The sequence below is a fragment of the Acinonyx jubatus genome, chromosome C2 (genome assembly GCF_027475565.1).
Source record: "Acinonyx jubatus isolate Ajub_Pintada_27869175 chromosome C2, VMU_Ajub_asm_v1.0, whole genome shotgun sequence".
Taxonomy (NCBI): domain Eukaryota; kingdom Metazoa; phylum Chordata; class Mammalia; order Carnivora; family Felidae; genus Acinonyx; species Acinonyx jubatus.
In genome coordinates, this window is record NC_069384.1 from 126,886,796 (window position 1) to 126,903,353 (window position 16,558).

General features: G+C 49.3%; 1 protein-coding gene across 1 annotated transcript in view; it reads left to right on the forward strand.

The window, feature by feature from the left end:
- The window catches only part of RAB6B (RAB6B, member RAS oncogene family), a 61,252-nt gene that overhangs the window by 15,973 nt on the left and 28,721 nt on the right, over positions 1 to 16,558 (forward strand). The window contains exon 2 of the mRNA XM_027061812.2: positions 11,704 to 11,762. Within this exon, the coding sequence (XP_026917613.1) occupies positions 11,704 to 11,762 (59 nt within the window). The remainder of the gene's footprint in view (positions 1 to 11,703; positions 11,763 to 16,558) is intronic.

Genomic DNA, 16,558 nt, shown 5'->3' on the forward strand with positions numbered 1-16,558 from the left:
GACAAGGTAACAAAAATTCTTTTCTTCCATGTTTTGTTAGGTCTGTGATCCAACCTACTGTTGTTATTTTTATTTACAAAGCCAATGATCTTTTAAAGATGTTTTTCAAAGAGGATATTTTTAAGTCCCAACATGGGGCTTGAACATACAACCCAAAAATCAAGAATTGCATGCTCTACCAACTAGCCAGCCAGGCACCCCAAACATTTTTAAATAATATGAAAGAAATATTACATATTTCACCGTTATTAATCATTTGTTGTGTTCATCATTCCTTTGTGTAGATCCACATTTCCATCTGGTGTCATTTCACTTTTTCCTGAGGACTTCCTTTAACATTTCTCATTGTGAGAATCTGTTGGTGATGAAATCTATCAGTGTTTGAATGTTTGAAAAAGTCTTTATTTCATCTTTGTTTTTGACAATACATATCTGAAAGTTATTAACCTCGAGTTTTAGGTTAATAGTACTTTATGGATTTTGCTCCATTGTCTTCCTGCTTGCATTGTTTCTGAGGAGAAATTGCTGTCTTTTTATCTTTGTTTCTATGTACATAATGTGTCTTTTTTCCCTGGCTGCTTTTGTGATTCTGATTCTGTGCAAATGGGTTATGATGTGCCTTGGTTTCTTTTATGTTTCCTTTGCCTGGGATTCATTGAACTTTTTGGATCTGTGTGTTTAAAGTTTTATTCAAGTTTCAAATATTTTTAGTGATTATTTCTTCAAATATTTTTCCCTGTCACCACTCCCACGCAACCAGTCCTTTGAGGACTTTAATTACATATATGTTAGTCCACTTGACATCATTCCACAGCTCACTGGGCTTCCAATCATTTATTTCTATTCTTTTTTTCTCTTTTAATATCACTGTGTCTTTAAATTCATTGATCTTTTCTTCTGCAGTTAATCTGGGATTAATCTCTTGTTAATCCCATCCAGTGTATCCAGAAGTTTGATTTATGTCTTTTTAAATGTCTTCCACATCTCTGTTTAACTTTTTGAACATATGAAATGGAGTTATAAAAATTCTTTAATGTCTTTGCTGATTTGTCAAACTGTGTCAGTTTGGGGCTGATTTTCATTGTTTTTTTTTCCTCCTCATTAAGGATCTATTTTATTGGTTCTTTGCATGTCTAGTTATTTTTTATTGGGTGGTAGACATTTTGAATTTTGCCATGTTGTGTGTTGGATAGTTTTCGTATTCCTTTAAGTATTCTTAAGATTTGTTAGCTGGGACTGAAGTGGTGCTTAGTCTGGTGCTAATTATCACCCACTATGGAGGTGTTCTTTGCATGCCTGGTAATTTTTTTCTTGAATGCTAGATATTGTGAGTTTTGCATGGTATGTATTGGATAGTTTTTGTGTTCCTATAAATATCCTTAAGATTTGTTAACTGGGATTGGAGTGGTGCTCACTAGAGTGGGGCTAATTATTGCCCACTACTGAGGCACAGCCCAGTGTCCCACAAATGATGAGGCTTTCTACTCTGACTGGTAGGAACAGGCACTATCCCCAGGTCTGTGTGGATGCCAAACAGTTTCCTTTAATCCATATGGGTGGCTCTTTCCCTAGTCTTGGTAGTTTCCTTACACACATTTGCTGATGCATCATCAGCTGAATACTGAGAATGTTCTGGAGTTCCCTCTCTCTCTCCCTCTCTCCCTCTCTCTCAGTGTGTGTGTGTGTGTGTGTGTGTGTGTGTGTGTGTGTGTGTGTGTCTCCCTCCTCTCCAGCACTGTGTCCTGTGAACTCTAGCTGCATTGTTTTCTCTGGACTCTAAGCACTGTCTCCTCAACTCAGGGAGTCCACCTGGCTCCACCCTCCATGTGCTATGGCCCAGAATATCCTCAGAGCAACAATTTGAGTTGTGGGGTTCACATACTTTGTTTTGTGTCTCTTAGGGTTTACTGTCCTTTATTGCTTACTATACAGTGTCTAGAAAATCATTGTTTCATATATTTTGTATGCATTTTAGTTGTTTCAAGTGAGAGTATAAATCTGGTCCCTGTTATTCCATCTTGATCATAAGCTTAAGTCCTGGACCTTGGTTTTTCATTTAATCATTTATTTGTAGGAAACACTGGTCTGGGCCCATGACTATGAACGGTGACTTGGGTAGGGGGTGTTATTGGGGATGGTTAGCATCTTTGATTTTCATCAGTGATGGTCATCCAGTTGATTATATAAGTATGTAAATTTCTGCCTCATGATTTCTGCCCTCCAGACTCTTTTCAAGAACTTTATGCTGCCCAGCTCTTATAAAAAGCTCAGTATTGGGGTGCCTGGGTGGCTTAGTTGGTTAAGCATCAGATTCTTGATTTTGGCTCAGGTCATGATCTCACAGTTCATGGATTAGAGCCTCACATTGGTCTCTGCCAATGTGGAGGAGCGTGGAGCCTGCTTGAGATTCTCTCTCTCTGCCCCTCCCTCTCTTGTGTACATGCTTTCTCTCTAAATCAATGAACATTTTTTATTCTTAAAAAAGCTCAGTATTAGCAACTAGTTTGTTTTTTCTCGTGAGTGCTGTGAATCTTACAGTTGGTCATGATTTTGGTTTTGGTTTTGGGTGTTTTTTGTTTTTTGGTTTGTTGTTGTTGTTGTTTTGTTTGCTTGCTTGTTTTTGCTTTGACTGCCAGGAAGCTCAGATAATTTCTTAGTCTCACTTCCTGGCTGGGGTAAGATATCATAAGATGTATTTCTGTAAACAGACTCTTTACTCCAGCCTTCTCTTTTTAGCTTACTTATTTTTTGCCTTATATCTTTCTCAGAATTCTTAGTTAGAAACAAGAGACATCTGCTCTCATTATCCAGCTGATTTGAGCAAAGCCAACAGTAAATGTATTAGAGCAATGATTGGGAAGTTCAGAGTCTCTGGGAGGGTCAGAGAGCTAGGCCCAGAGCACCAGCCTGAGTCACACCAGGACTGGTCCAGGGGGAGACACGGTTCCTGTGCTGGATATGGGCAAGAGCTCTTGCTCAAACCCACATCAGGGCTACCTCTGTATGCAGACCCAGAGGGGGTCCCAGCCCTCCCTAGATTCATGTTGGTCATTTTTGGTGGAGTCTCATGTGAGGGTCCAATGGGAGAGCCTGGGTCATATGTCTATAACATGGCTGCAAGAGAGGCTCCTATACTGGGGGGGGATGGCTTTGGACCTCCTCAAACATAGGAGGGGTATTCAAAAAGATTGGGAGGCTATTCAGTATTGCTATTGATACATAGCTATGATATCCTAATATTATTTTAAACAGTTATATTTTCAAAAGTAACCAGTAATCCTTTGGGAGGAAAAAAGGTGGGGGTGGTTAACCCCAGCTGTCATAAATGCAGGTACTCCTTGTATGTAACCAGTCACATGCCAGACAGCACAGACTCTCCCTCCATGCCAGCGCACCCTCACTGGCTCCAGGGCCCCTTGCCCCTCCTTACAGAGTAGACAGCCAGAGCACAGCCCCATTTTGGGCTCTCAGGGCTCCAGGCCACTTGGGGGTGGTTGTGGGGATGGGATGAAATGTTTGAAGGTTGGCAAAGCCCAAGGGCCAGAGGGATTCTGGCCAAGCAGGAAAGGAGCCCGTGTTAGTGCTTTCATCCAGCTGTATTTCAGGCTTGGTAAGCATTTGTCAGCAGCTCCAAAGTAGAAGCAGGCCTTCAAAACCATCTAGCCCGACCTCATTGTAATAGTGACCTCTTAGTCTACTGAGTGGCAGAGCTGAGATGTATGTTGGTAGGGGAGGGAGGCAGTGGATGACACCCTGTGGCTCCTGACTCAGAGCAGACTTCCCTAAGATCACTGGGTTTGCACAGAGGGGATAGGGATGGGTGGAGGACAGTGGGGAAAGTGAGAGTGTCAGGAACAGGTCAGGTTCCCAACTGGAGCATGAGGAAGGGCTTCAGCCAGACCAGCCCCTAGCACTGTCCTGCCGACTCCTCCTCCCAATTCCTCCTCCCTCCTCTGTCTGTCTTCCCTGGGTCCCTCAGTGAGGCCCAGGTGGCTGAGCATCCTTTGTCAGAGGGAATTAACACACATAATTAAAGTGTCCAATGAAGAGCTTTGCATATTTCTTAATTACTGTCTGAGTCTTTGGGGGGACGGTTTGAAATGGGATTTTTCACATTTCCTCATTTAGCCTACAGTGAGCCAGCTGGCCCCTCAGGGCTCCAGTAGGAGCTGGCAAAGCCCTGGTCTGGAGCTGCCTTTGTGAACACAGGGTACAGGATCGGGTGTGGAGTGGGAAGCCTGGTCCCCAGCCCTCCAGGCTTGTCAACCTTGCAGGAAGGATAGACCAGGCTTTTCTGTTTTGTAAAAATAGCACAGAAGGAAACAAGGATCAGACAGATGTAACTGGTGTCTCACCAGTTCCTCTCATCACCATAGGGCCCAGGAGCTGTGCATCCCATGGTCAGGACAAAATGGGGGACCTTATGGGCAGGGGGATTCAAGGGAATAGTGGAGTCCTCTCCCCAGGCCCCTGCAGAGCAGGGACAGTGGCCCAGATGGCCTTGCCTCCTTCCTAGCTGCAGGGCAAGGACTGCACCCTTTAGCAGTCAGGCCCTTCCCAGCATTCATACAGCTTTCCCCACTTGTGTTCTGGAAACTCAGCTGACAGAATATCTGAGTCAGCTGGGCCCACCCTAGGAACAGGTTATTATTGGCCTCAGCCTTGGGGATGCAGATTTGCCTTTTCAATCCCGAGGACCACTTCTGACAGACAGCTGCAGACAGTCTCTGACCTGGGCCTGGCAGTGAGCCAAGGATGCAGAAGCCCTTTCCCTGGCGTGGGGACTGCTGTCCTAAAAACACAGGTATCAAAGAGATGGGTCTGCCAGGGTGGCCTAGAAATGGCAGGGGCTTCTTCCAGGTCTTTCCTGCCTCCCACTCTGGGCCTAGCTCTGTGAACCCAGGGAAGATCAGGCAGAACCCCACTGTCTGTCCAGCAGTGTCCTGTAGCTGGTGTGGGCGGTAAATGTGAATGTGTGGCCTAGAAAAGATTATGGGCCAAGGTTCTGGCTTAATTCGCGAGAAGGCTACCATGGGGGTGGTTCATGCTCTGCCAGGTCTTTCCAGACCTTCCAAATTCTCCAGCTAATTTCTTTTGCTCTGCCTCATGTTCTGCCCCATTTCTGGCCCTCACGGAATCTCTCCACCACACCCACATCTACCATGGACATGACAGGGAGGAGAGGGGTCCTTCATGGAGGAAGACAGTGTTAGACCAAGAGTCTGGGGGCTTATGGCCCACTCAACTATCATTCAGCCTGGGCACAAGCCAAACCCAGGAGTTCTCATAGGCACTGACCCCAGAGCCCTGGGAGACTTTGGCTTCACGTGGCAGCTCTTTGCTCACGTCTCTAGCTCCATCCAGTCCCTCCCCTGGGGACTCTGTTCCCCCTGATGCCTCGTCCCCATCAATCAAGACCCAGCCCAAATGGCCACCTCCTTTAGGAGACCATTGCAGTTTTCCAGCAGAGCGGCCTTGCCTTTTCCTCGGCTCTCAGTAGCCCCTCCCAGGTTACTTCGTACTTTAGGTATCTGCACCTGAATGGCTCCACCACTGGAGCAAAGCTGCTGGGAAAAGCAGGGGTTCATCTGTTTTCTTGCTGTGAATTCTGTGCCCAGCACGGGCCTGGCATAGAGTAAGCCCCCAGTGGGTGTTTGTTGACTGCATAGAGAGGCCTCTGCAGCTGTCTAGAAGCCACCCAAATGTACAAAAAGCTACTTATTTGGATCGGCCACTGAGATGGGGACTGCAGCCCATGGGAGGCTGGCTGGTGGAGTGAGGTGCAGGTGGGTGCTGGTAGCTAATTGTGAAGGGCCAGCATCTAGTCTACACTGCACTGGTGGAATTTCCAGGGTGTATGGGACTGAGCTCATCTAGATAGGCTTGCAAAACTCCTGGGCCAGCAATCACACTCAGGTAAGAAAATCACTGTTTAATGATCATGGCAATAATGAAAAATAAGCTTAAATAATCATGGGATTGAAAAATTAGTATTAGTTCTTTTTTAATGGTTTCCGTTCTGAATTTAGTGCCGATATCTGTGCTTTGGTCTGACAGTTTTAAAGACCGCTTTTATGGATGACCTGAATCCAGGTGACTTTACTTACTTGGTGTTTGCTCCTCATCCAGTTTGCTTAGGGTTAAGGAATGGCTCCATCATCTGCTGGCCACAAAGCCAGGTGGCAGGGAGGTATCCGGGGCTCTCCTCTGCATCTGACCAGTCACTAGGTCCTGCCACCCCCAGCTCTGTTTCTCTCCAGTGTCACTGCCTCTGTTTTAACTGAGATCTGCTGTCCGTCACTGGACTGCTGCCCCTGGTCTGGCCCCTGTGAGCCGTTCTGCCCAAAGCAGCATAAGTTTTCTTCCTAAAGCACAGATCTCTTGCCTTCAAAGAGGTGGGTAGCCTGCCAAGGTGGCCTACTGCCACCTTGGTATAACAAGGTATAACATACCACCCCAAGTATGGGGTATAACATACTTGGTATAACAAACCACCCCAAGACTTAGCGGCATATGAAATGTGAATGTTTACTTTGCTCAGGAAACTATGGTTTGGGCAGATCCTGGCAGGGAAACTGTGTTTCTGTTTCACTGGGCATCGGTGGCTGGCTCCAAGGGTGAGGGCTGGAGTCATTGGAAGGCTCACTCACCCACAGGTCTGCTGTTGTCAGGTGGGTGTCTGTGTGGTCCTCACTCATGTGGGCTGCCGTGGGTTTCCACACAGCATGGCGGCTGGTCCGAAGAGACAGCTTTCAGAGTGTGAGGGAGGGGAAGCGCTCCAGACAGAAGCTGTGCCACCTTTCCTAACCTAGCCTTGAGAGTCACACGGACATTTCTGCCATATTCACAGGCTCACCCGGCTTCGCCCCTACACAGAGCATCAGTGGTACATGGTAAAAAGGGCATGTGGGATGGGGAATATGTGGTGGGCCATCATGGAAGTTAGGAAGTGTCACACTTGCTTCCCCCCCCCCCCCCCCCCCGTCTACTTAAGACCCTTCAGGAATGGCCACCACCCTTGGGAGAGAATCCATGCTCCTTGGTGTGTTCCCTGCCCTTCTGGCCTTGCCTGTCTCTGCCTTCCCTTCGCTCCCTTCCTCCGTAGCTGGCCCCAGAGATGGATTTTGGTTTAAATCAACCCACTGGCCACATGGAACTTCCTTGAACAGGCAGTGGGTTCTTGAACTTCCTTGAACACTTACACTCCTCACACACTATTTGGGCTCCATTTTCTCTGTGACAAAGCTCAGATGTAGAGGCTCTGAATGTATCTACCCCATGGCTCCTGGACACACCTCCACTCCCCCTGGTAACCTGGCTTATTGCCGCCAGCCCCTTGTCATGAGCTTTCTATCTCTGCCTCTGTGCCTTTGTTCACACTGTTCCCTCCACCTGGAACACCCACTCTCTCTCACCCTCACCCTTCCACAGCTGAATGAATGCCCTGCCTCCTCCTTGTGGTCTCCCTGACTGCCCAGCCACCTGGGCCCCTCCCTGCCTTTTGTGATCTCCTGCAGTGTCTCATGTGCAGTGTTGCACATGAGACATGACTGTGGTGTCAGATCTGGGTCTGTATGCCAGCCCTAGTGCTTGCCAGCTCTATTACCTTGGTGACAATAGCTCACTCGTTGGATTGGAATGAGGATAAAATGAGCGAACCCAAGTTAAGCACCCATTTCTTGTCTGGCACCAAATAGAAGCCCAGTAATAGGGTTTCCTTCTTTCTAAAGCCTCTGGCAAATGCTCAGTAATGAATTTCCTCACCCTCATTTGGTTGAAAGATTGAAAATGCATCTCCCTGCTTAATCACATGGGACTAAACTACCAGAAGATGTTGCTGAGCCCTGAGCAGAGAGAAGAACTCAGTAACAATACACCTGCTTATTTAATATAATCCTGCCAGTGGAGCTGAATCTTTGTCCTCAGAAAAAGCTCTGCTGCTGCAGTGGTGTCCAAGAGCTGCAGTCAGAAGGCATATGGGGCAGTGTGACCTTGAGAACAGAGCTGCGAGGCAAGGGCAGTTCCCAGAGGCCACAGGGGCCGGTGGAGAGCAGGAGCTGGTCGGATGCACAATGCTGCTGCCCCTCTCAGGCCGCCCCCCCGCTTTGGCCCAGTGGTAGTGCCCTGTCAGGTGATGGCTGCAGCTGTCTTGCCATCCTTCATGGGGAGACTGAGAGAACAGGATGGCCAAGGAGGTAGGTGGTGCAAGCTGTCCATTCGCAGGTTCCCATACCTTTCACCCAGGGCAGTTGTGGAGGATCTGAGCCACGTTATCCTGGCACCCGTGGACAGAGTATGGGTGGTCTTGGGGAAGCTCTGAGGCAGGGAAGGGTGGGGGAGCTTCTGCTCTGAGAAATGAGAAAGGCAGACCTAGAGGAATAGTAAGAAATTATTCCCCTTTGCAGCAAATCAGTAATGAACCCCTCATTCAGTCCAGGCTTCAGTTGGGGTGCTGGGCCTAGGTGTTCATGCCCGCTCACCCTCACATTCTGATCCCCTCCTTGTCCCCCTTACTTCCCAGTTTCTGACCTTCCAGATTGGGTCAAACACGGCCTCAGTGCAGAAAAGCTCCCCCCCCCCCCCACCTCTGTCTGGTCCCAAGGAAAAGGGCTTGGTGGGGCCATTTCCAGAGTTCCATGACATCCATAGTGGTGGCAGCAATGACCTGGCAAAATCCTGAGACCCATTGTGAACCCAAGATGCTGAGGAGGGTCAGGGATAGGAGCTCATTCCCTGGTCAGACTACCTCAGCCTGGTCCCACTCGGTCTGACCCTGACAGCAAATGGCTGTCAATTCATTTCCCCTTGTATAAAATGAGGATAATGTGAGCACCTGTTTCAGAGTTGAGGCCCCCCCCCCCCCCGCCCCAAACCGTGTTAAGGGCTTCGTGCAGGGTTGCCGCAAGCACAGAACTCCTGAAAACTTGAGGTGGGTAGGGGTCTGGTCTCTCTTGTTCACTCACTGTTATCAGATAAATCTGCACCTGGCACAGCTCCTGGCATGTGCCTGGAACACACTCAGTAGATACAGGAGGCACGTGCTATCATGGTTGTTGTGGGAACACTCAGAAAGACCGGCAGGACCCCACACCTAAATGTTCCTCCTGCACAGCCCCAATAAACAATTTGTTGTCTTGGGGCTTTCCTCCACCTGGAAGTCACCCTGCAAGCCGGTTCTAATCCACTGCCAGTGGCTATTGTCTGGGGATGGGGTGGCTTGGCATTCGAAGCCCTTGCAGGGATTTCTAGGTTCTCAGCCCCTCTGAGGACCTCCTGCGGCGCTAGTTGCTTTTTGCCATTCCACAGCCTCTTCCCTGTGTGCTCAGCTGCCCCGGGGAAACACCCCTTGCAGGGAGAGAACTGTATCTTCCTGCCTTCTCTCCACCCTGCTCTCAGATGCTCGCCCCTCCCCTCCCCCCCAGGTGTGAGATGGGATGTGTCACTACCTAGGGAAGTCACTAGCAAGCGAGCCCCAGATCCTCGTCTTCAAGGGGAGGCAGTAACTTTCCACCGTCTCTTGGAAAAGGAGGATGCTGCGTTCTCTTCCTCCTCTTTGATTTCATCTGCCTCTTGCTGGCTCAGGGTTTCATTCTGTGGTCCCCTTAGTATTTTGCAGCCAGGGCTTTCCATGGGGGAAGCCTCCACTTCTCACCTACATGTGAAAGTTAAGGGGAGATTTAATGTAATTGGAAAGCACTTAACAGATTAATACCTAACAGTTGTCAAGTAAGATTAGAAGAGATTGTGGGTGTGTTACTGCTCACCCCAGAGAGGTTCAGAATAGATATGTGGCTATTCTGATGCCAGCTCATACAGGACCTGGCACTACCAGGCAGAGCTGGCATCAGACCCCTGGTTTAAGGGCATGCCCCCAACGAGACTGCCCCACACTTGAGATGCCACCACAAGTGGACTCCCCCAGGACACCACACTTCTGATCAACAGGCTGCAAATTCGAGGGGCCCTCATGACCCTCCTCAGGTTCCATAATTTACCACAACAACTCACAGAACTCAGTGTGTTCTACTTATAATTATAATTCTGTTACAAAGGATCCAAATCAGAAATGGCCAAATGAAGAGACACGATGGGCAAGGTCAGTCCAGTAGCCGTGGTAGTATTTTTTTAATCTGATATTCTGAAAATCGTCTCAATATCTCAGTTGCCTGCTGTCTGCTTCTACTTTTAAGTATTTCCTGTATGCCTGGCTGGCACTTTTATTTAATTCTTACCACTGCCCTTTGAAGTCTTTGAGGTTATTATACCCATTTTAAAATGCAGAACTGAGGTCCAGAGGAATGGTGACCACCTCAAAATGACAGGGCCAAACAGCAGCCCAGCTAGGATTGGAATTCAGCTAATCAGTTCTGAGTCAAAGATGGGGCCATCCCAGTTTGCCCCAAACAGTGTGTTAGATGTCCTTCCTGGCTAGAAGATGGTGGCCTTTCCCTTACAAATGTTGGCTGTTTGGAAGGTGGTTGCTCATCTCTTCTGTGGTGTATGACTAAGGCTTCAAAACCAGAGAAGGACCCTTCTCAGAGGAGCCAAGTAGGGCTGCCTTGCTCCATCTGGGCAGTGACCAGCCACCCCAGCAGGCCCAGCCTTGTGGACATCCCGTCCAAGAGTCAGGGAGAGGCAAGAGTCAGGGAGAGGGCAACCTTCAGGTGCTGGCTCTTTTGCTTTCCCTATCAGGGTTGCCTGTGTCTAGCAGTCCAGAGCAGGAGGGCCTCTGAGCCAAGCTCAGCTGGGCCGGTCCCCCTTGGAGATTCCCAGGCCCATGGCGGAGACTTGATGGGACAGTGTAGACAAGCACTCCATGCTGGGCCTGACCCAACAGTTGTTCCTTCGTCACCCTTCCTCCCCTCCCAGATAATTAGAAATGCTGCCTGCGATAGGCATTTGTGCCACTGCCAGGCCCCAGGGGACCTGCACAGGGTTAGGTCAGAAGCCAAACCCCACACAGTTTGGGAAATTAGCATTTGTGGAATTCCCAAGAGATGGCCTGGGTTCTCTCAGCCATACTGGTAGGTGGCTCTTGTTTGGGGTTTACTGCCCCTTAGAGGGCATTTGCAAATATGGAAGGTGGTCCCGTCAGCATTTACCTGGTAAGATCCAATGATGCTAAACATTCTGTGAGGAGATAGACTGTCAGGCACACACTACAAAAAAATAGTCCTGCCCTTGAGAGACACTGGAGGATAGCCCATTTACTTCCCCTGCACCCTGGTTCCTTGGAAAGCCACCTCCTTACTAGTCCCAGGCTGAGTGAATAGGGAAAAAAGAGTATGCCTCCCTCCCAGCCTGTGGCCGATGGCAAATCAGTATTTCCAGGTGACCATGGGTCCATGCAAGAGGAGCATCTTGTCTTGTGCACATACTTGCTCTGATTCTTCTATATGCTTCTTGCCTCACTTGCGCTCTTGGGGGTCAGGGAAGACCTGGATGCAGGTGGTGAGAATTCTTCAGACTGGGGAGGCCTCTTGCTTGGTGCTGGCAGGTATTCCCCTATAACCTACCCAGTGTAGACTTGGCCACCTCACCTTAGGGTCCATCTCCGAGGGTCTGGCTCCTGCTTCTGTTTCTGAATTTCATCCTTCCTCTAGGCTTTTTTGTTTCCTTATTTGTTTTTTTCACATGATATGTGTTTGGAGGATTCTAGTTTGCATGCCACAGCTGAACCCCTTTCTTCTTGTTGTTTTGCAGTCGGGAAGACGTCTCTGATCACACGGTTCATGTACGACAGCTTCGACAACACGTACCAGGTGAGGTCCTGGGTTCCCCTGCCTCCCCCACCATGTCCGCAGCCATGACAGCAACCTAGAGACTATGCTGGCCTGTCTCCAGGGCTTGCTAATGCTGGCCAAGAGCAGCATGGTCCTGGGTCCCCTGGGTATCCGTTTTGCCTTGGAGGAGCTTCCTACTTGTGCACAAGCCCCAGCCCAGTAAAGACCCTGAGCCCTTCTGAAAATCCAAACCTTGGTAAAGGAAACATTTTCTAAAAACAGAGAGGACACATTTCAGTCTCTGTTCTCTTGCTCCCGGTGGGTAGGTCTAAACCATTATAGTGTGTGGTTACTTGGAGGGTCATCATGTAGAGGAGGATAGGTAGGCAAGATGTAAAATGAGGGAGATGAAACTGAAAGCAGTAGGATAACTTGTTTCTCGAGCATGGTTATGTTTGCTGGACACTTATGCACATGCACGTGCACACACATGGTTACTGAGGCAATTCCTTATTGGAGAGGCTGGTGTGATGGGCTTGTACTGCTGTATGTGGACAAGAGACAGACAGAGTGACCTCTTGGCTCCTGTCTCTAGAGGGTGGGCTGAAGTCAACTGGTGGCCTAGAGGTGGCCACAGGTGGCCCAAAGACTGAGCTCCTGGGGGGTAAGTAACATTTCACTGTCCTGGCATTACTGGTGAGTCAGGAGGTTTGTGCAAATGAAATGAATTTCCCTTGCAACTGTAGCTTTTCACAAAAGGCACCAACTTCAATCATTTCAACTATTTTTTAAGGAAAAAAAAGATACTTTCTTCCTTGACAAAGAGACAAATATTCTTCTAAACCAGTGGGTTCTGTAAAATACTAGTTCCAAGAGATTATTAGCTGGTGTTACTTGAGAAGGAAAGGTAGGGAGGGAAGGTCAGTGCTTGTACAAAGTTAAGGAGCACTGGTAAACAGAATTCAGTCAACTTTTCTACTGCAGGGCTTCTCAGGGCTTTTACTACATCAGTGTATGGTTTTGATTTGCTAACAGGAATATAGTGTACAGGATCTTCCGCACATATTTGATCACAGAATCCTTTTGTTCCTGAGTCCTCAGAGGACAAGCACTTCTAGAACAAACTGGGGAGTGCTATGCTAAGAGGCCCCCCTTCCCTGGATTTACAGAGGATGCAGAGTATAGCTAACTGTGGATTACAGTTCCGTGTCTGCTCTGTAGTCTGTCTTCCTCCCTCAGGACCGATCATCATCTTTGCCTCAAATACAGCCCCTCTCTCTGCCTCCTCTAATTCCCTGTCTTTTTCTCTCATGTGTGTGAAATACCAGATAACCAGTGGCCTTGGGAAGAGCTGATTGAAGGGTGAGAAGATGAGGCCCTGGGAGAGGGGCCCTGAGTACTCTGCACAACCCTGGGCATGGGCTATGGAATATCTTGGCCACACTTTGTCTTCGCTGTGTGCTTTCCAGGCCAGGGCTTTGTACTACTGCAGGCTTGCCAGAGACCTCCTCCCCATAAGGGAGTTCTACCACGTTAGTCCTTGTTTGAGATTACAGTTCTAACAGACTTCACTTCTGAAGTCTGACTTGGTATTCGTGTGTGTGTGTGTGTGTGTGTGTGTGTGTGTGTGATATGAATGATCTCACAGATACTATCTTGATTGATTTTTGAAAAATACTGAGTTACTTATAATGCCTCTTATTGGTGTCCCATTGAAAACAATGGGACTTTGGGCTGGCTACTGTTCTTGGCAGTAGGTGGCAGCAGATACGGCCCCAGGGCCTGTGCAGTGAAGAGTGATTCTCATGGGCATGGATCAAAGTCTCATGTCCTTTGAGTTTCTTGGAATCTCCTCCTTCGTCTCCAGGGTCCTCTTGTATTGCTTATTGCTAGCCCTGCATCCTGTGGTCCAGCAGGCCTCTCTGCTAGCTGCTCCCCACCTAGGCGACAGTCATGCCTCCACACTTGGGCTCATGGTGTCACCTCTGCTGGAATGACCTTCCCTCTCCTCTTCTCTGCTATGAAAAATTCTTCTGACTCATTGAGACTCAGAGCACATGTTTGCTCTGCAGGTGGGGTCTTCCCTGTGTTCTGTACCACGGCCCCCTCCACCCTAGCACGTTGTCCTCAGGACTCCTTTAGCTCACCGCCTATGTGCTCTGGCTCCTTGGACGGGCTCTGAGTCTGAGGAGCCAGGATCCCTCAGATCTGCCGCTGCATTTGTAGGCCTGCACAAGGCCTGGCCATAGCTGGTGTCAAGTACCTACTGGTACCAAATTGGCTTGGAAAGGGCTTGGTTTTCGGACCCCATCGGGCCGAGAGGCCACAGAGGCCAGATGTCTTGGTGAGCAGGGGAGAAAGCCCAAAGGGAAGCAAGACCTTCCGGATGGTGAGCTTTTTTGACTTTGTTATTGCAGGAGATAGAATGTCTTTCCCAGTGCTCTTTAAAATGGTAATTAGGCTGGGAGGCCAGGGATCCAATTCTGTGCATACACAGGCCATTTTAATGAACTCTCTGGAGAAAGAGAGGGGGAAATGGTACTGTTTATTTTGTTTTTCTTAACATGGTGGCAGAGACATTTGGGAAGTAGACAAGATCCTCAAGGGCTCTGGGGAATGTTGGTTGTCCCTGACCACTCCCTGCCAACCCCCCCAAACATCCTCTCCATCCGCCCCCACCATTAGCTGAGACACTCAGTTCCCAGGACAGAATCGTCCCTCCCTCCCATCCTTTTGCCTGCCTCTGGCTCTGTGTCTCATCCCTTCCCTTCCCCCATTCACTCATTCTGACAACAGATGTTTGTCAAGTACCTCATCTGTGTTGGAGGGACAATAGGAGAAAACAGTCTGGCTGCAGAATCTGGCCCTGCCCTCAGCTGGGGCATGGAGGGCAGAGGGGTTCAATCTCATCCTGGGTGGCAGTGAGCCCTCCCTTGGTCTGGGGCTGAACAAGCCTGAGGCCCTGAGGGGCTGGCGTGAGGTCCCTTGAGGACCCTGATGGGCCCCCTGTCTTGGCCGTACATTAGCATCACCTACTGGGGAGATGGCCTGGAGTTTCACAAGGTGGCTCAGGCAGTAGCATTCTTTTAATTCTCTGAGGTGATTGAGATGAACGTCTAGCCGAGGCCGGAGCCAGTGGCCCGTCCCTAGATCTCCCACCACAGCACAAGTTAGGAGATGGCTGACCTACTGGGCTGCTCCCGGGAGAGGACCCCGACCTGCTGGAGCTTACTCAGCTGCTTCGGGAGTGGAGGGCCATTTCTGAAATATTGGACAGTTTGACTGTCCTGGGTCACTCCCGGGATCCCATGGAGCCCCTGGGGGAAGGAACAGAACAGCTGTGTCCACTGTGCCAGCACAGGCCAAGGGGTTGCCCCGAGGAACCCTTACCCCCTCAGTGACCAGACCAGACTGTCATTCCTGGCCGCTCTGCCCTGAGGCTGTCGTCTTCCCTCTGGGCTCTGAATTCATTTCCTGGGGCTGCCATAGCAAATTATCACAAACAAGCAGTTTTAAACAACAGAATTTATTCTCTCACAATTCTGAAGGCCAGAAGTCTAGGATCCAGATGTGGCAGAGCCATGCTCCCTCTAAGGGCTCTGGGAGAAAATTCTTCCTTACATCCCCTGGCTCTTGGTGGTGGCAGGGCTCCTCGCCTCCTCGTCCCTTCACCTCCTCACCCTGGGGCTGCACCTCCTCGTCCTCTCACCTCCTCACTGTGGGGCTGCATAGCCCCAGTCTCTGCCTTCATCTTCATGTGGCCTTCTCCTCTCGGGGTCTCTGTGTGTCCTCTCCTCTTCTTGTAGGGACCCCAGTCATTAGACTTAGGGACCTACCCTAAATGCAGGATGAGTTTTCATCTTGCAAAGACCCTATTTCCAAATAAGGTCACATTCTGAAGTTCCAGGTGGATATGAATTTGGTCGGGGGCGGGGGCATTCTTCAACCCACTACGGCACCTCCCACTCTGATCCCACTGGAGACCAGTCCTTCTGGCCTTGGGCCTCAGAACCATCAGACGAGGTAGTTATCAGTGGGCACCAAAGGCTTCCTGGAGGAGAGGGCAGGAGGATTTAACTGTAGCTGCACTGGAGGGAGGGATGGTGACTTAGAGGAAGGATGACGTCTGTGGAAGTCCAGAGTGTAACGTCCAGCACTGCATGTGTGTGGTGGGGGGAGGGGGTCTGCCTGTTGCAGTGGAGGGTAAGCGTGGGGCCTGTGGATGGATTATTGGCAGGCTGCATTTTGATGTTCATGGGTCTTTCCCCTTTTGCCCTCTTGGGTACTCTGCTCCTTCCTTCATCATATACATGTATGTATGTGTGTATGTATGTAATGTATATATATATGAAATTATATTTTGCAACTGTTGTACATAATCCAGACTAGATTCATTATTATATATTTATTATTATTATGTTTGTTTTTCTCTTGATTTTAAAAGACATTAAAATTTAAAAGTTAGAAAATATTTTCATGGCCCCCTGAAAGTACCACAGGCTCCAGGCTCTGAGCCTGCCATACCTTGTGGATAAGTGGGCCCAGAGGGTTGGCACTGGAAAGCCCTGGATGCTCAGAGGGGCTTGGTCTCATGGGGCAGGAAACACAGGGCTGTTGAGGGTTCCTTCTGTGGGTACTGATGGGATCAAAGGCATCTGTTTGTAGGAGACACAGGTGGAGCACTGCGTTGGGGCAGGGGTGACGGCTGTAGGCGGGGTGCACACAGACCTGGATGCAGCTGTGTGTGGAAGGGCGGGGCAGGGGAGGGAGGAGTGTCACTGAGCATTTATGCAGGGCTGTGTGGGAGGTGAGTGAAGGGCCTGGGCCTAGGACAG